Raw genomic sequence first — 18,879 nt, 5'->3', positions numbered from 1 at the left:
GACTTTTCAAACTGTTCAAAAACTGTCTTAAAATGCTAAAAATGGCTTCCTAAGACTAATACCTTTCATTTTAGAGCACATTTGGTTAGTTTTTAGAACAATGAAAAAGTGGTCAAAATTGGCCAAAATGTAAGGCTTACCCCTTACCATTTTGGTCAATTTTGACGACTTTTTGAACTTTTCAAAAACTGTCTTAAAATGCTAAAAATGGCTTCCTAAGACTAATATCTTTCATTTTAGAGCATATTTGGTTGGTTTTTGGAACATTGAAAAAGTCGTCAAAAATGGTAAGGCTTGCCCCTTAATATTTTGGTCAATTTTGGCGAATTTTTGAACTGTTCAAAAACTGTCTTAAAATGCTAAAAATTTCTTCCTAAGGCTAATATATTTCGTTTTAGAGCATATTTGGTTGCTTTTTGGAACATTGAAAAAGTCGTCAAAATTGACCAAAATGGTAAGGCTTACCCCTTACCATTTTCGTCAATTTTGACCACTTTTTGAACTGTTCAAAAACTGTCTTAAAATGCTAAAAATTGCTTCCTAAGACTTGTATCTTTTATTTTAGATCATATTTAGTTGGTTTTTGGAACATTGAAAAAGTTGTCAAAATTGACCAAAATGGTAAGGATTACCCCTCACCATTTTGGTCAATTTTGACCACTTTTTAAACTGTTCAAAAACTGTCTTAAAATGCTAAAAATTGCTTCCTAAGACTTATATCTTTCATTTTAGATCATATTTGGTTGGTTTTTGGAACATTGAAAAAGTCGTCAAAATTTACCAAAATGGTAAGGCTTACCCCTTACCATTTTGGTCAAATTTGACCACTTTTTCAACTGTTCAAAAACTGTCTTAAAATGCTAAAAACTGCTTCCTAAGACTTATATCCTTCAATTTAGATCATATTTGGTTTGTTTTTGGAACATTGAAAAAGTCGTCAAAAATGGTAAGGCTTACCGCTTACAATTTTGGTCAATTTTGACCACTTTTTGAACTGTTCAAAAACTGTCTTAAAATGCTAAAAATGGCTTCCTAAGACTAATAACTTTTATTTTTAGAGCATATTTGGTTGGTTTTTAGAAGAATCAAAAAGTGGTCAAAATTGGCCAAAATGGTAAGGCTTACCCCTTTGGTCAATTTTGACCACTTTTTGAACTGTTCAAAAACTATCTCAAAATGCTAAAAATGGCTTCTTAAGACTAATATCTTTCATTTTAGATCATATTTGGTTGGTTTTTTGAACATTGAAAAAGTCGTCAAAATGGTAAGGCTTACCCCTTAATATTTTGGTCAATTTTGACGACTTTTTGAACTGTTCAAAAACTGTCTTAAAATGCTAAAAATGGCTTCCTGAGGCTAATATCTTTTATTTTAGATCATATTTGGTTGGTTTTTGGAACGTTGAAAAAGTCGTCAATTTTGCCTTCAAGTCTTAAAGTGTATTATTTTATTGTCAGTATCAGCACAAGATGCGGTGGCCAAGTGGTTAAGGCTACCGCCCTACTAGGTTGTGAGCGTAGGTTCGAATCCTCGAAGGGAGAAGTGCAATTTTTCTCGCCTAAAGTGTCACTTAATTTTAAATTCTGCGAATAGGATTAAGTCAAATAAAGAACTGATGCTGTGGCGCAGTGGTTAAGGCTTCGGCCTTCGAGGTTGTAAGCTTAGGTTCGAATCCTGCATGGGAAAGGTTCGATTTTCTTCCCGAAGTTATTCTTTAATTTATACTTCATCGAAAAGGATTAGGTCAAATAAAGAACAATAGATTTCGACATATGATGCGGTGGTCTAGTGGTTAAGACGGTCGTTTCTCAATCCGAGGACAAAGGTATCAACTCCGGGCAATGCACAAAAATTAGCGTGAAAAATTTCGGTTTGATTTGGAAGCTATAAAAGCATTTAAAGACTCCTTGGCCTTCAAGAAAAAGACCGTAAATTGAAAAAAAATTGAAATAAAAAAACTAAAACAAATTTCTCGCGTTCAAAAGTACCTGAAAATTGAAAAAAAGCACAAGTAAAAAAAGTTTAAAAATCATGTGTCTCCTAAAAAGGCTTCAAGATTTAAAAATTTCCCGCTTTTAAAAAACTCATGTTTACTTACCTTACCAATTTTTTTTTCACGAAAATTTGACAGGGTGATTTTCACGAGACTGAAAAAATTTACATTTTTTCACTTTTTTGAAATTCTCTTAGATATTTTTTTTATCAAGAAGTATTATGTCTTGGGCTACCTGTGTCAAGCCAGACACAGGTAGCCCAAGACAGACACAGGTAGCCCAAGACATAATACTTTGTCTAAAAAAATTTTCGGCTTGACTTTTTTCTTTCTAAAATTTAAGAAAAATAGAAAAAAACTAGAGAAATAGATAGAAAAAACTAGAAAAAAAAAACTAGAAAAAAAAATAGACATAAAAACTAACTAGAAAAATAGAAAAAACTAGAGAAATAGATAGAAAAAACTAGAAAAAAAACTAGAGAAAAAACTAGAGAAATAGAAGTAAAAACTAGAGAAAAAAAAACTAGACAGAAAAAACTAGACAAAAAGAAAACTAGACAAAAAACTAACTAGAAAAATAGAAAAAAACTAGAGAAATAGAAGTAAAAACTAGAGAGAAAAAAAACTAGACAAAAAAACTAACTAGAAAAATAGAAAAAAAAACTAGAGAAATAGAAGTAAAAACTAGAGAAAGAAAACTAGACAGAAAAAAACTAGACAAAAAAAACTAGACAAAAAAGAAGAAAGAGAAACAGAAGTAAAAACTGGAGTAAAAAAAACTAGAGAAATAGAAGTAAAAACTAGAGTAGAAAAAACTAGAGAGAAAAAAAAAACTAGAGAAAAAAAACTAAGTAGAAGAGAAAAAAAACTAGAGAAAAAAAACTAAGTAGAAAAAAAACTAGAGAAATAGAAGTAAAAACTAGAAAAGAAAACTAGAGAGAAAAGAAAAAACTAGATAAATAGAAGATAATAATAACAGGTTTTTTTTTAACTTAGAAAAAATACTAAAAAATATTAAGAGGTTTAATTTAGAATTGTCAAGTCACACAGAAGAACTTGCAAAATAAAAACACTAACACCACCAGATGAAAAAGGTTTACTTCTTAAACTTTACAAAGAAAAAAGTTATCTTTATAAATCCAAGTTTTGAAAATTGTCACATAATTCATCACATTTCACACTAAAATATATAAATTAATGAATCTGGGTGCCTTTCAACTTTCTTCAACACTAAAGTAAAAAAAAGAATTTCATCAAAAAAATAATAAGAAGAAATATATTTAGACCAAAAACTAATACTAAGAAGAAATTAAAGAGAAAAGAAGTATAAGAAAAAGCCAAAGCAACTGCCAAAATCTTTTCAATTGTGAAAGCACAAGGAAAAACATGCAAAATCGAAACAAAACAAACACCACAAGGCAAAAATCAAGTTTCTTCTTAAACTTTTCAAAAAACATTTAGAAGCAACTGCCAAAATCTTTTCAATTGTGAAAGCACACGGAAAAACATGCAAAATCAAAACACTAACACCACCAGACAAAAAAGGTTTACTTCTTAAACTTTACAAAGAATAATTTCTCTTTATAAATCCAAGTTTTGAAAATTGTCACATAATTGATCACATTTCACACATGTTATCACACACTAAAATATATTAATTAATGAATCTAGGATAGGGCTAAAATAATTCAGGTTCTTCAGGGGTGCCTTTCAACTTTCTTCAACTTCATTCATTCTAAAGAGAAAAAGCATTTCATCAATCCTTTTAGGCAAAAAGTGGCAGCAAAGTTTGTATTTTCAACCTGACATCATTATTAAAAGATATTACTCATTATCTTACTTTAGTTATCTGTTTTATGCCAATTATATTTTTGCCATTTTCAATAAAAAGAATGTGTCACATGCATATATTCAACCCAGACATATGTCACTATTTTATTTGAACACAGAAAAACTGGGTATCACCCTTCTGAGTACTACAGAATATAAATCACAGGGAAATCAGAAAAATTTCTCCCAAGTTCTCCCACTTTTTCGTGGATATTAATTGTAAGACCACCACAGGAATTTTAGTAATCAGCCAGACTGGTTCAGCTGTTATAGCATCAAGTTTCATCATTGGTTTCACACATGGTGACCATAGAAGCAAATTTCGATTTCATAGTTGTCATCTCAACAATGTAGTGGCTTTTTAAAATCAAATGCTGACCATCCATGACAAAATCAAATTACCTCTGTGAAGAAATCTTGTCACTTCCAATGTTCATCTGACAGTAAAGTTCATATCCACAGCTCATGTTTCACTCTTGACCAAGAAAAATCTTGAATATAGATATATAAATAAGACATGATTAATATAAAATTCCATTTTCAACTATCTTAACTATTGTCTAGTTTTTGGTCAGGTATTCTATGGTTATACTTCATCCCTCTACATATAACTATGGTTGCTATATTTATTTGAATTTATTACTGGTGACATATAGTGAGCATAGAAGCAATGTTAACTTAGTAATCTTAACAAAATTTGTGACTGCCTGAGGATTTTCCAAAAAAAGATCCTAGTTGCAGCAAATTCCCCCTTATACTAAATAACAAAATATATACCCGGGCAGTTGATATGTATTACAAGGTCACCACAAGAATTTCAGCTGCAAGGCTAATATAACTTTTGAAGGAACAATCGAATTACCTTTGCGCAGAAATCTTGTCACTTCCAATGTTCATCTGATAGTAAAGTTCATATCCACAGTTCATGTTGCACTCTTGAGTCTTGAAAAGATCTTGATATAAGAAGACATTATTAATATAAAATTGCATTTTCAACTATCTTAATTATTGTATAGTTTTTGGTCAGGTATTCTATGGTTATACCTCATCCCTCCACATATAACTATGGTTGCTATATTTATTTAAAGATCACCACAGGAATTTATTACTGGTGACACATAGTGAGCATAGAAGCAATGTTAACTTAGTAATCTTAACAAAATTTGTGACTGCCTGACGATTTTCCAAAAAAAGATCCTAGTTGCAGCAAATTCCCCCTTATACTAAATAACAAAATATATACCCGGGCAGTTGATATGTATTACAAGTTCACTACAAGAATTTCAGCTGCAAGGCTGATATAACTTTTGAAGGAACAATCGAATTACCTCGGTGCAGAAATCTTGTCACTTCCAATGTTCATCTGACAGTAAAGTTCATATCCACAGTTCATGTTGCACTCTTGAGTCTTGACCAAAGAAAATCTTGAATATAAGAAGACATTATTAATATAAAATTGCATTTTCAACTATCTTAATTATTGTATAGTTTTTGGTCAGGTATTCTATGGTTATACCTCATCCCTCCACATATAACTATGGTTGCTATATTTATTTAAAGACCACCACAGGAATTTATTACTGGTGACACATAGTGAGCATAGAAGCAATGTTAACTTAGTAATCTTAACAAAATTTGTGACTGCCTGACGATTTTCCAAAAAAAGATCCTAGTTGCAGCAAATTCCCCCTTATACTAAATAACAAAATATATACCCGGGCAGTTGATATGTATTACAAGTTCACTACAAGAATTTCAGCTGCAAGGCTGATATAACTTTTGAAGGAACAATCGAATTACCTCGGTGCAGAAATCTTGTCACTTCCAATGTTCATCTGACAGTAAAGTTCATATCCACAGTTCATGTTGCACTCTTGAGTCTTGACCAAAGAAAATCTTGAATATAAGAAGACATTATTAATATAAAATTGCATTTTCAACTATCTTAATTATTGTCTAGTTTTAGCAGAAGGCACATAAACAGTAAAGTAAAATACTTAACTTTGACCAGACAGCACAACAATCTTGCTCAGAAAGGTCCGCGAACGGTCCACGTGGATGGGATCGCCATTTTGAATTCGGCGGCCGGGCGAGTCTTCAACTGATTTCTATTTTCTATTTCAACTGTTCTCTTGACGTTCGTCTTGATAACTGGCTGTTGAGATAAACGTTAATGACAAAATGTTCAGTTCTGGTTCAGTCTATGGGTGCGGAAATTGCTCATGACATAAATTTTCAGCAAAAAATTATCATCATTGCACTGATTGCAGGCAGAATTAAGGTCGAAACTTTAGATAACCTTGTACGCAGAATATTTCATATTGTATATGGCTTTTTGTTACTTCTGGCCAACAATTAGCAGAAGGCACACAAACATCAAAGTAAAATACTTAACTTTGACCAGACAGCACAACAATCTTGCTCAGAAAGGTCCGCGAACGGTCCACGTGGATGGTTTTCTTTGGCATCGCCATTTTGAATTTGCCGGGCGAGTCTTCACCTTCATCTTGACAACTAGCTGTTCAGATAAACCTATATACAACGAAAAAAAGGGTTCGGCTCAGCTACACTGTACTCCTTAAGGAAGGCCTACGGCCTTCCCGTAGATTAGTGTAAAGGCCTACAAGTGGGAACTAGTCAACTAGCAGCGTGCGGGGGACCAAAACGCTCTAGGCAAACGGTCCCCCTACTGGGGTCGGACAAAGCAACCGCAGATTACGCATATAATCGCCGGAACCCACCTTTTAGTCAACGGCGAACTCCTTCTTCCTGGAACAATCTTCAATCTTGCTGAGCTTCGATCTTGCTGTCCACCTTCGATCGCCACCAATCTAAAGAAATTTTTTTTTAACGTTGAGATTAGTTTTATCGGCGATAATTACCATGTGATCATAGCAGATCACGTGGTATGATAATGTACGACAACATGCCGATCAACTCCGAACATCATCGTGAGCGATGTTACTATAAACGAATTGCTAAAAGCCTAGAAAAAAGTTGTCTTTTGAATTGTCGCTGTGTGCCGAATTCTTTGTATTTCTGATGTCAAACAATCCTGTACTTTTTGGTATCATAAATATAAGCTCCTTTGTTTTGGAGACATACAACAGTTTTTTTTATATTTTAGCCAAAACATATAGCAGCAATTACAGATTCACTAAGTTCATATTCATCTTGATTCACAAATTTTTAAAGGAATTGAATCGATTCCATGCGGTCTACAATAGCTGGGCGAACGTCTTACACCTAAAGTCAGTCAAAGATTGTTGTATCTCAATTCTTTAGCTTCAGTAATAAACAACATGAAGAAAAACATCACTTAATCACAGAAAACAACACAGATCAGTATACCATGAGAAACATTAAAAGGCCTTTATGATCTGTTATAATAATTACCTTGGCAAACATTTTGCAAGAAAACTCTCAAAGTCCAGTTAACTGATAACAATAAATGACATCGTTGGCAGTTCCTTGGCTAGCAATAATAGAACAAAATGATTAGGACTCCATATTCTGGATGGCGTTGGCCTTGCAACCACCCCTTACCATTTTGGTCAATTTTGACGACTTTTTCAATTGTTCAAAAACTGTCTTAAAATGCTAAAAATGGCTTCCTAAGACTAATATCTTTCATTTTAGAGCATATTTGGTTGGTTTTTGGAACATTGAAAAAGTGGTCAAAATTGGCCAAAATGGTAAGGCTTACCATTACCATATTTGCTTACCCCTTACCATTTTGGTCAATTTTGACGACTTTTTGAACTGTTCAAAAACTGTCTTAAAATGCTAAAAATGGCTTCCTAAGACTAATATCTTTCATTTTAGAGCACATTTGGTTAGTTTTTGGAACATTGAAAAAGTCCTCAATTAGCCTTTGTCACGATGACGTTTTTGGGGTACTTTCAATTTTCTCAAATGTGTTTAAAAAATTATAGCGACATGAAACGGAATTTCTTTAGAATCAACAGACCATTTGAAAAATAACTCCAGCCTAAAATTTAAGATAGTCGCCGTTACGAAGTTATACACTCACGGGTTTTTTTAAAAAGTACCCCAAAAATGACGGCATATTCGTCATCGTGAGAAAGGCTAATTTTGCCTTCAAGTTATAGCTTTACCATTTTGATCAATTTTGACCACTTTTTCATTGTTCCCAAAACCAACCAAATGTGCTCTATAATGAAAGATATTAGTCTTAGGAAGCCATTTTTAGCATTTTAAGACAATTTTTGAACAGTTCAAAAAGTCGTCAAAATTGACCAAAATATTAAGGGGTAAGCCTTACCATTTTTGACGACTTTTTCAATGTTCCAAAAACCAACCAAGTGTGCTCTAAAATGAAAGATATTAGTCTCAGGAAGCCATTTTTAGCATTTTAAGACAGTTTTTGAACAGTTCAAAAAGTCGTCAAAATTGACCAAAATGCTAAGGGGTAAGCCCTACCATTTTGGTCAATTTAGACCACTATTTCATTGTTCCAAAAACGAACCAAATGTGCTCTAAAATGAAAAATATTAGTCTTAGGAAGCCATTTTTAGCATTTTAAGACAGTTTTTGAACAGTTCAAAAAGTCGTCAAAATTGACCAAAATGGTAAGGAGTAATCCTAATTTTTTGGAGCAGGCCCATTTCTATGGAGCAGGCTTACTTCTATGGAGCAGGCCTAATTCTTTGGAGCAGGCTCATTTCTATGAAGCAGGCTTACTTCTATTGAGCAGGCTTACTTCTTTTGAGCAGGTCCATTTCTATGGAGCAAGTCTACTTCTATGGAAGTACTCCTACTCAGTTCCAATATTTGAAGCATGCTGTTCATGTTGTACTTCAAACTTCAGTTAAAATATCATAGAGAACGTTGAAAAAGGAAATATTTTTCATTGATTTAATTACAAAAAATCATACAATCATACAAAATCCTCTATTTACACAAAATGAAAACTAGTACAACTGACATATTAGGTTTTGTCTGTGTTTTGTCATAAATGGATATAAATTAACATTATAGTATAAATAGTTTGAACATAATATATATTAATAAATTTCGACATGTTAGTTACAAGTCATACACGATCAAACTCTCAACGTCCTAAACCTTAGCTTTTTTAAATGAGGCAATTCAGGTTTCCATATCTCAGTCAGAAAACAATATCTTTTCGCTTCCGGATCTTCAAACATACTCTCTGGAAAAGAATTAAAAATATTAAGGTTCCTGTGCGATCCAGATGGCATACTTCAACAATAGCAGACTTTATACAAATTTAAAATTTCATAATACTCACGAAGACTCCAGCATTAACGGTTCTAAAACTTGATTCACAACACATCCATCAACATCTGACACCTTGCCATCAGCCTCAACAAGCTTTCTGTGATCACGACCTCGGTATTTCTTCATCTGTCTACGAGGTTTTTCCACCGTATTTGAAACACCAGAATCCTCTAACGAATTCGTAGAATTCGAGATATTCGCATCTTGCAAAAGATCATTAAGTTTTCTGGAACCGACATCATCTCCATGATTAGGTCTTCTTGTTGTGTCGTGCTCCAATTTCCTGGAACGTGACCTTATTTTGTCAGAGTGCCTTTCAGCGCTTTTTGAATTGTTCCCCTCTGTATTTCGAAGATTTTCAGAATTTGTAACATTTTTGTCCTCTAAATTTCGTAGATGTTCTGTGGTTTTCGCGGCATCTGAGTTCCGGGAATGTTTGTGTTTCGAGCGTAAATTTTCCAAAGGTGTATCCGCTTCGCTCTTAGCGCGTCTTAGAGGTGGCGATGTTTTTGGTTCTAATAATTGATCGTCCATAGAGTTTCTAACGAGGTCAGTAGATTTCCTAGATAACACAGGCGAACGCTTTGAATGTTGATTGCGTTTCCGAGAAATATCCGTACCGTTACTCCCGTTCCTGGTCAGAGGTAAGCCTGTGATCAACGGAGCCTTTATAGGTGGGGCCTGAGCACCAGGACTAAATCGTAAATGCTCGTACTGATCTGTTGTGTCCTGTGATGCAGAACTAGACTCGTTTTTAGAAAGTCTAGATACATTTCCAGGAATCTCGACACCGTTGCAGTTAGCTCCGTCAATAATGTCATTTCCTTCAGCCTTCGGCAAACTTCGTGACTTCCCGGAAATTTGACTTGGGTCTGGTAATTGTCGACTACCTGAAGATGATCGAGACAATTTTGTTTTACGACCTTCTTTTTCTGAGATCATTCCCGCAGTTTCTGCATGTCCAGCGTCTATAGCAAGTTTGCGCTCACCCAGTTTTCTTCCGCGTTCCACGGACGAACTTCGCGGAACACGCTTTCGTTCTCCGTGACCTCGCGTGCTACGTTTTGAGCCCTCGCGAGGCGAAGTCTCGTCGTCTTTGGCAGGCTTGCTTAGCTTTTGAGCCAGTAAAAGTTTCAATTTTTCAGCTTCTCTCTCATCTCTAACGGAATGTTTGTCTTTAGACATATCATCAATATGATGAGGAGAAACCTCGCTCTCAGGTGACAAAGACATTAGTATTTGGTCCATATCAACACTTTCCAATTCAGAAGCACTTGTTGTTGATCGCGGACTTTCGAGGTCTACCGATGACTCAGTCAACATTTGCAGTTCACCATCAGAAATCATGTTTGCCTGTTTAGCTGATGACGATCGTGATAATCTGCCTGAGTGAAGAACATCCTCGCGGGTAGGTTTATTATGCGGGTCAGATGTTGATCGTGTTACCTTACTATCTGCCCTAGGTCTGCGATACAAGTTGTCTTGCTTTGATTTCGTTTTACGTTCGTTACACGATGCTCTACGAACGACAGTTCCCCGAGAACTCTCCGAAAGCCCGGCGACTGCAAGATTTCCGTCAGAGCCCGACAAATGACGTCGTAACTGGGGTGATGATGACAACGCTGGAACGTCCAAAAATTCGCCGGAATTCTTCCTGCGTTTTGGTTTCAAAGTCGGTGATTGAATTGGCGTAGCCTCAGGGGACTGGACGATAGCGTCGTCAGCAGTTAAACATTTACTTCCGTCACTTTTCAGGACAGCACGATATAGGTTCTGCAAGCAAAAAGACATCATTCAGTTCAAACAGCCATCAAAATAAGTCGAGTATCTATTATAGTATATCAGTTAACAAATATTACCTTTGCTTTATCAATCATTTCAATCCATTTTGATTGTATGACTGGAGTGGCAGCTTGTAACACAAAGGCTGATACCACTACACGATATTCATTTAAATAAACCAACAAAAATGTTCCTGGATCTTTGAGAACATGAACTTTTACCCTGTCAATGCGAAGAGGCTTAAAAAGTGAAATAAAAAAAGAGACGTTAATGCAGTATTCGAGGTAACATTCACAAGAACGCCATTAGTAATAATACTAGAAATACGTGAATGCAAAATCCCATCGCCTAAATGAGGCATTTAATTCTCAATGATATATTTTACCATCCGCCATATATTTTACCATCCAAGTTTTTCTGTCGAAAGGCATCTTTGTATATCCTCCTTCAATCAGCGAGCAAAAATATCAGATTCAGCCAACCGCACGTTTGCAACGTATGCTAGTTACCATTTTTCAACTCGTCCTAAACTCACGCACGCGCATCATATATATATATATAGTAATAGATATCTATTAATATCTATTACTTACTGTATTCTGTGTGCATAACTCACAGAAACGCCCAACGTCCAAGACATAATGGCGGACAACTTCAATTCAGTGAACTCAAGTAAGACTTATATTTGAATTCGCTGCTTCAATTTCGCAACTTCGGGCGGAATTAGTACCCTAGCCCTGGGATAAACAAACTGCTCACCGGTTTTACAATTTTGAATTTGTCTGTTTTCTTGGCTTTGGTTAACAATAACATATCAGTAAAGAGAAAAACGTGTATATCCATCTAGAAGTGAAGAAATAGGAAAGTCAGGAAGAATGTTCCCACTTGCTTTATTTTATGCATATACAAGGTTTTGACTGAGATCTATACCACATCTAAACTCAATGAGATATATAAAAAGCCTGTAGCCAGGGTTACTCACCCTTCCTTGTTTTTCGTTGAGACGAAGTGCACCATTATACATAAGACATCGATGCTGTTCTTCGCAAGCACCAGGCATTGCTCGAGAAAGATCAAAGTCACAATAGTTGTCAATAAGCAGCTACGAAAAAAATTTTCACAACATTTTAAAACCCCTTCAACTTACAGTATAAAACTGGCCGAAATGCGTGGTAAGATGAAATATATCAACTTCACTGAACAAATTACCTTTTCAACTTCATCACTGACGGGATCTACGGGCCAGTAGCTTTCGATTTTTACCGCTGCTTTATTGAGGTTTTCTTTCTCATGACGTATTTTCATACACCCATCAACTTTACTAACAAACTTCTGCACTGTTGAGGTCTAAAAACAAAGATTTTTGTTGAAACAATCTCAATGCTATATATTCTCCCTGCATGCATGCATGTATCTTCATGACTTGAAAAATAGAAAAACAGGTTTGGAAAAGAAGAAAAAAAAAAAGACCTATCAGTCCTACCATTGACGTGATTTCATTCCTTTTCTCTTCATCCACAGTTTTCTTCAAAATCGCTTTCAACAACAATGGATATTTTGTCAATCTTTGCATGGGTTTCACAAGAAGATCACTTAACTTTAGTCTCTTGCATTCAGGACGACCTTCACACCACTGTTCAGATAAAATAATATTATCGTAATGTAAGAATGATACAAAAAATCAACCGAAATTAATCATCACCAAGGCAAGAGTTTATAAACCAGTTTTTACAAACTCACCTCAACATATAATTTAAAAAGTTCGTCTTCTGATCTTTTTTGTTTAAAGTATTTCGTACAATTAGACTCCTCCATACAGTACTTGAGATACGGCTCAAATTGACTATCAAACTAAACAAAAATAAATTAATTTAATTTAAGTTAATTTACAAACTTTGCCATATTTATTATACACAACTGGCAGGGGGTAATTACTGCGGTCCCAGAAATCGGTCTAATTATTTCTCTTGCCATTCCAAGCAAGCTAGATTTAACATATCAAATTTAACAGTCTGTGGTAATATTTTATTTAAATATAAAAACCTACCGTTGAAAAGCCGTCTGACATGTAGAATGAATCTAACAACTTATTATTGCGCCTTGCCTACAAAACACGAATTCAAATATTAGTAATAATTAGGTACACGGTCGTACTAGATTGCAGTTGGTGGTGGCTGGCTTATATTCACTTAACTACAATAAAAAATGAATAAACGTACCATGTTCATAACTGGTTTTAAAGTACTGAGCCAGAAAGAGACGTTCACAGCATAAATCTCTTCAATGTTACTGAATAAGTTTGTGAGATCAATCTGAAAGTCGAAAATTGAATCATTTGAAATTTTATGTTTCATTGCAATCAGTGTTAAATTATTTCTTATTGATCCCTTAATTGCCCTTGGTTCTACTGACCTCAGTAAGGTAACCTTCACTTTGAATATTCCGTAGACACAAGATGAATATCTTGAAGTAAGAATTAAAGAATATTAGTTGATAAAATTAAAGAAATATGTATAAACACTTCGTCATATATGGTCTCAAAGCTCAGACATAAATTATTTCTTTTTTCCAGAATCATGGTGCAACAAGACTGTCGCTTTGTAAGATGCGTATGATCAAAACAGAGGCAAATATTGGTGGCGATGATTTCACCTTTTTTATAACTTGAAGTTTACTGATATAAGCGACTTCCGTTGCGAGAAGTTCCCAGATTGCTTCTTGCTGATCACGAACACTCTTGCTGAACTCCTAAGCGTGAGAAGATTAGAGTATTATTATCGAGCGTCAGTGCAGAGATGTTTCTCCCTGAAACACTAAATAACTTATTAAAACAATCAAGGTTTATATTTCGTCTAACATAACGCGGATTAAAGATGGTTTAGCTGGCCTTTAGCTGGTCCACTGAACTGCTGTAAGTAAGAATCACAGACACAGTTCACAAAAACCACAGGTAGCCCGCTATCAGGCGCACGCCGTAGTGATGTATTATATATATAATACATCACTACGGCGTGCGCCTGATAGCGGGCTACCTGTGCAAAAACGTGAAAACCTACCTCATGGTTTTTTACGACGTGTGTCCATGATTCCTCCTGGAAGAAAAATCAAATGATGAGAAGTGCAAGTGAATAAAAAAATCTTAATCAGGGAAAAATTCTTACAAGATAGAACTGTTGCTCGTTTGAAGCGCTTGTTCTCGAATCATTTTCCAATCCATAAACTGTGAAATATTGTAAGATCTCTGGAAGAGATCTCTCGGTCATCAACTCCTGGAAATTGAAAAAAGAAGGATAAAGAAAAAAGGATAGTTAGGGATTGTTTCTTTTTCAGCAACAATCTTAAAACGTCATCAATGCTTACCTTTCCTTTCATAAGACTAGTGGGATTTCCAGTAAATAAACCAGTGAGAATCCCAGATGGTTTTCCTTTCTGAGAATTACTTGAACTAATGTTGCCAGATGGTGAAATGTCATTGTCAACTGGTGTTGATGCACCAGACTTTTTGCCAGGTTTCTAAATGAAAATTCAAGAATAGACTATTAAACTACAAAACTACGTAGAGGAATTAGATTGTAGACACTAAATCTCTGAACATAAACTTATCGGAATCATACCACTTGAAATATGGCATTTTGGTCCTCTTCAGGTACTTGTAGTACAAAAGGGGGCAAAAGAGACAGAATTCAAATCCTCTGATCTCCATTTACCTTTTCTTCACCTTCCCTCTCATCTTGTTCTTCTTTCTTCTTACCAAAAGATGGTGTTCTTGATATGGGATGCTCAGGTTGTCCTCGTGATTCAAAGTTCTTCGACAGATCTTTGACTCTTTTATCCACATTGGAATGATCTAATTGATTCATAGAGAAATTTGTCTTACAAGGAAAATACACCACTGAGAATCTTCTTGTTTAAAACACAGTCATACCAACAGTTACCAACAGTCATTTACACATGTACAATTTTAACAAGCCCTGACCCTGACATACCTCGAAAATGAAGTATACTCCCACTCAAGGGAAATGTTTCAAATGCTAGAGGAAGTGGAGTGTTGGATGTGTCCAAAAACAAGGAATGACTTTCAAAAGTAATATTGTATTTCTCTAGGATTGGTTCCAGTGAATCCCTTGGAAATGACAAAAATTATCATCAGATAATTGACTATATTTTGACTAACAATTGGAGTCACTGGACTACTTCTTTCTCAACCAATTTTGCCTCCTTTACTTCTCCTCTTCTCCTCTCTCTTCTCTGATCTCCATTCAATTTACTGAGCCTCCTGTCCCACTCTCTAACCTAGTACCATTTAGAGGCCCTCTTCACTTACTTTAGTGTTTTTCCTTTCAATGCAGGGATCAACTCGAGACTGGAATCTCCATTTGATCCTGTGTAAATCTTTATACTGATAACCTCTCTTGCAGGATCCTAGTATTGTGGATAATAGCCAAGATCAGATAAGAGAATATTATTTGCCATATAAAGACTTCATATATGGTCCTAATAACTTAAGTTATAAGTAAATAAAAAGCAGTTGTCTACGTACATCTGTGTTGTGTCTTCTAGGTTTCTTTTTTGAATTATCTGTTGTGAGCTTCATGAACTTTCTTCTACTTGAGTGAGCTTTGCTTTTTGATTTTTCTCTACATTTGTAGCATTGAAAACAGGAAATATGAGGAAAAGGTTTTGAGCAAGACTATATTGATGTTGATTCTGAAGGATAACAACAATAACAATGAATAATAACATACGTATATACAGGAGCAATGTCATCTTCCGCACCAGAATCCGATTCTGCTATTTTACTTGAGGACATTTTTTCAAAGCCTTCATTTCCTAAAAAATGAAATACCATCAATAAAGGTTCCATTGGAAATTACACTTAATAGAAGTTCAAATGCATTTGTCAACTTCTCTTCGAAAAATCACATTCATACCTTTTATCTCAAAACGTGCATGAGTCTTTGATACTCCAGCATGGGTCACTCTATCACAATCTTGGCAGAGTAAAAGAGGCTGTCCATTGTTTGAACTTTGACAGTCCTTATGATGGCATACCTATAATAAACACAACACATTACTCAGACAGTTAGTAATGCACCTGGGTGCATTTGCAACCACTAATAATCAATTTCTGCACTACCACTATCACACTGCAACATAATAATGTATCTGATAATTGAATGATATGACTGGCTCTCCTAACAGTCCTAGAATAAAGTGGTATGAATCTGACAAACCTTCAGAGCTATACTCTTCCCCGTAAAATTCTTGCACAATCTTCCCTGACATAAGGGTAATCCTACAGAATAAAATAAGAAACATGATACCTTGTACTGTCAGATCCAACAATAGCAGAAAGCATTGTACCTATAGTATTAATGTACCAGTAACCTATTATATCAAAACAGATATGATTAGCAAGTGCCAAGTAAGTACAGATATGAAAGGTAAATGCTCATACGACAATTTATATCTTCTAGACTATGTGGAATTTAAACAATTTTGAAACTGACAGCAAAATACAAATGCCTTGTATTATATTACATATTTAAATACACCACAACTGACTTCAATAATCTAACCATTCCTAACACTTCATGTCGCGCTAACAAGATATCTAATTTACACATTGACCATTACTGTCATTTTCAGAGCCTCTTGACATGACAGGATAATTTGATAAAATACTTTCAGCTCATAAAGCACCATTTCAGATATTAATAGGCATAGAAAATAACAGTAAACATGCATTAACAGCACTGCTTAATAACAACAAGTTGAAAAAATAAAAAATTAAAAGGCTATCAAACTATACTGTAATTCCTGCACACAACACAAACATCAATATTCAATAACTGTAAATTTAATAGTATAATCCATAAAAAGTTAATTTCACTCTATTGGGAAAGTGAATAGATTACTAACAAATTATTATAGTAGGATAGTTGACCATACTATAGAATGCCATGTTTCATAACTATTTTGAGAATTACAGCAAAAAATATGAAGTTGTGTACACAAAAAATGCAACCAAAGTTGATTTTGAAAACAACTAACCACTTGCTTCATCAAATTCATAGTCAAATCTCCAATGAAAGAATTTGGAGTTTCCAAGCTTTATAGACATTTAACCTGATAGGATATGAGATCTTGCCTTCTTCTACTGTATATTGATATAAAATATTGACCATCAAAAGCATGTGACACAACATGTACTATTTCAAAACAAATGTCTAGCCAGCGTAATCTGATACATTCGACGAAATAGGACATGCATTTTCTTAATTTCTCGCTACTTAACTCCAACAAAAATTCAATCAATGCATACTTTCTAGCAATGAGGATTTAACATCGCTTTGTCCGGCAAAGTAAACAATATACTACAATGGCTATTTAGTATTAGCTTTGATGCGGGGACATTTTTCTGCTAATCTCAAACCGCAGATTTATATTGACACTTTATTACGGTAGACTTCTCCTTAAAAGCATACTAAATCACACAAACTCGGAGAATATTTCATATATTTCGTTGTGGTTTTCGCACCACAAAGTGTCTCGCACAATATACGGTTTATTATCATGCAGATTTTTGGATTGAATCAATTATTTACATTCGCTTGCGCAAAACAATAAATATATTGCTGGTTCTATCGCAGAGATTTATATTTGCGATACATTTCTACCACAGATCGATCGAACCATTTCACGCAATCCTAACTAAAACATAACAATGTAATATTTGATACGGAAATCGCTTTAAAAGATCACATTTTAATCGTAAGTGGGAATACTTAAGCAATATTCGATGACTGGTGTACTGCGAGTTTCTTTCAAAGAATCAATTCGGAATTCGGATGAGATTGTGTCAAATATCGTACCCCCCATGCGATAATTGTGATAGATTTTGCAAGCGGATTTAACATACCAAAATACTTCGTTTATTATTTCTAAACGGAAAACCTGTTATTTGAAATTCTCCGCTTTTATTTACACTGGTTGTCGCTTGTTAAAGCTGGAAAACTCTGAAGCATGCTGTGCCAAGTTGCAAAGAATATAAACAATTATTATAATAACAAAAAATTCAACAGTGCATATTTCAAACTTGATTTGGATTCGAATGTACAAATTTCAATGTCTTTTTGACACTTAAACCGTGAGATCTTTGGTATTTTACAGTCAAACATAGTAAATAGCCTTATAGCCTCAATCTTGGCAATAACGGGATGGGAACTTGTATACAAAGCACTTCAAAGCAATTACAATATTATATGCTATTCTGCAATCTGCACTATTAAAATTGTCCCTGAAGGAATTCAAAATTCTGAATTATCGATACAAGTAGATTTTCACAAGTTATCTAACATAATTAAGCTAATATGGTATTATTTGAGCAAGGAGAGGAGGCTGTAAGATTAATGTAAGTAAATACGGTTTTATGACGCATACCTTCATGTGTCCTTTGCATTTAGAAAACATTCATATTTCAAAGTCAGCGTTCTTGAAGACTCTCCAGTACTATCTTAAACCATCATTCTTGAAATATTTCGTCGTACAGGAAGTTATTAAGTGAAATAATCCCCAACTTTCTTTAGCTCAACGTGAGATGACACAAGAAACAAAGGCTGTCTATCCCAAACGCGGACAATATGCTGCCGTCTTTAACAACACAAAACACGTCTACTACGCGGATTTTTAACACTCTCCAAAAACGTACCGGTGAAGCAATCCTTTGACATTAATACCACTTCTAATTGTTATCAAATTGCAACATTTCAAACAAGTTTAAAGGCAAAATTTCTCAAGATTTTAAGCCTCAAAGGAAAGCGAGCTTGACTTGACGGCGGCGGCTAGTGACGTTTAGTAACGACTTATTACCATAATAACAGAGTTGAACCAATCAGGAAATCCGTACAAGATATATCAATAAATATAGCTCGCGGGGAAAAACATCCGGTGCTGGGATAAACTCCCCGATCGGACGTAAAACTGCCATAAAGTGTTGGCCATAGTGC

At 34.7% G+C, this 18,879-nt stretch overlaps 2 protein-coding genes and 1 long non-coding RNA gene across 4 annotated transcripts in view; 1 reads left to right on the top strand and 2 right to left on the bottom strand.

Moving 5' to 3' along the window:
• The window catches only part of LOC114517923, a 28,385-nt gene extending 27,458 nt beyond the window's left edge, over positions 1-927 (top strand). Inside the window, exon 24 of one of the 2 annotated variants that reach the window (XM_028537775.1) lies at positions 900-927. The gene's annotated coding sequence lies outside the window, so the exon portion shown is untranslated. Of the gene's footprint in view, positions 1-240; positions 279-899 lie in introns of those variants that run through there. The other variant, XM_028537773.1, reaches the window with a different exon arrangement.
• A 2,658-nt stretch (positions 928-3,585) lies between these two features.
• On the bottom strand, positions 3,586-4,770 carry LOC114518456. Its single transcript, XR_003686488.1, has 3 exons — positions 4,686-4,770; positions 4,226-4,314; positions 3,586-3,728 (listed from the first exon to the last, which is right to left on the bottom strand). It is a non-coding gene; the product is annotated as an uncharacterized LOC114518456 (long non-coding RNA).
• A 3,917-nt stretch (positions 4,771-8,687) lies between these two features.
• On the bottom strand, positions 8,688-18,816 carry LOC114518185 (pleckstrin homology domain-containing family G member 5-like). Its single transcript, XM_028538127.1, has 23 exons — positions 18,314-18,816; positions 16,105-16,166; positions 15,802-15,922; positions 15,616-15,700; positions 15,411-15,507; positions 15,195-15,292; positions 14,857-14,993; positions 14,578-14,717; positions 14,231-14,383; positions 14,032-14,139; positions 13,927-13,962; positions 13,523-13,618; positions 13,283-13,333; positions 13,090-13,182; positions 12,918-12,974; positions 12,611-12,721; positions 12,354-12,503; positions 12,080-12,217; positions 11,853-11,972; positions 11,630-11,713; positions 10,948-11,109; positions 9,099-10,861; positions 8,688-8,999 (listed from the first exon to the last, which is right to left on the bottom strand). Exons 1-23 carry the CDS (start codon positions 18,330-18,332, stop codon positions 8,987-8,989), a joined length of 3,894 nt encoding a protein of 1,297 aa, XP_028393928.1. The 5' UTR covers positions 18,333-18,816; the 3' UTR covers positions 8,688-8,986.
• Between the last annotated feature and the right edge of the window lie 63 nt (positions 18,817-18,879).

This window comes from Dendronephthya gigantea, unplaced genomic scaffold, assembly GCF_004324835.1.
Source record: "Dendronephthya gigantea isolate DGI-Jeju-01 unplaced genomic scaffold, DenGig_1.0 000010F, whole genome shotgun sequence".
Classification (NCBI taxonomy): domain Eukaryota; kingdom Metazoa; phylum Cnidaria; class Anthozoa; order Malacalcyonacea; family Nephtheidae; genus Dendronephthya; species Dendronephthya gigantea.
Note: the sequence above shows the minus strand (reverse complement) of the source record. Positions and strands in the feature narration are given on the sequence as shown.

Excerpts from the sequence above, each read along its gene's own strand:
- LOC114518185 (XM_028538127.1), bottom strand. Across the intron at positions 14,718-14,856 it reads GAGTATACTTCATTTTCGAG|ATCATTCCAATGTGGATAAA; the intron begins GTATGTCAGGGT and ends TGAATCAATTAG. Across the intron at positions 13,619-13,926 it reads ACGTCGTAAAAAACCATGAG|GAGTTCAGCAAGAGTGTTCG; the intron begins GTAGGTTTTCAC and ends TCTCACGCTTAG.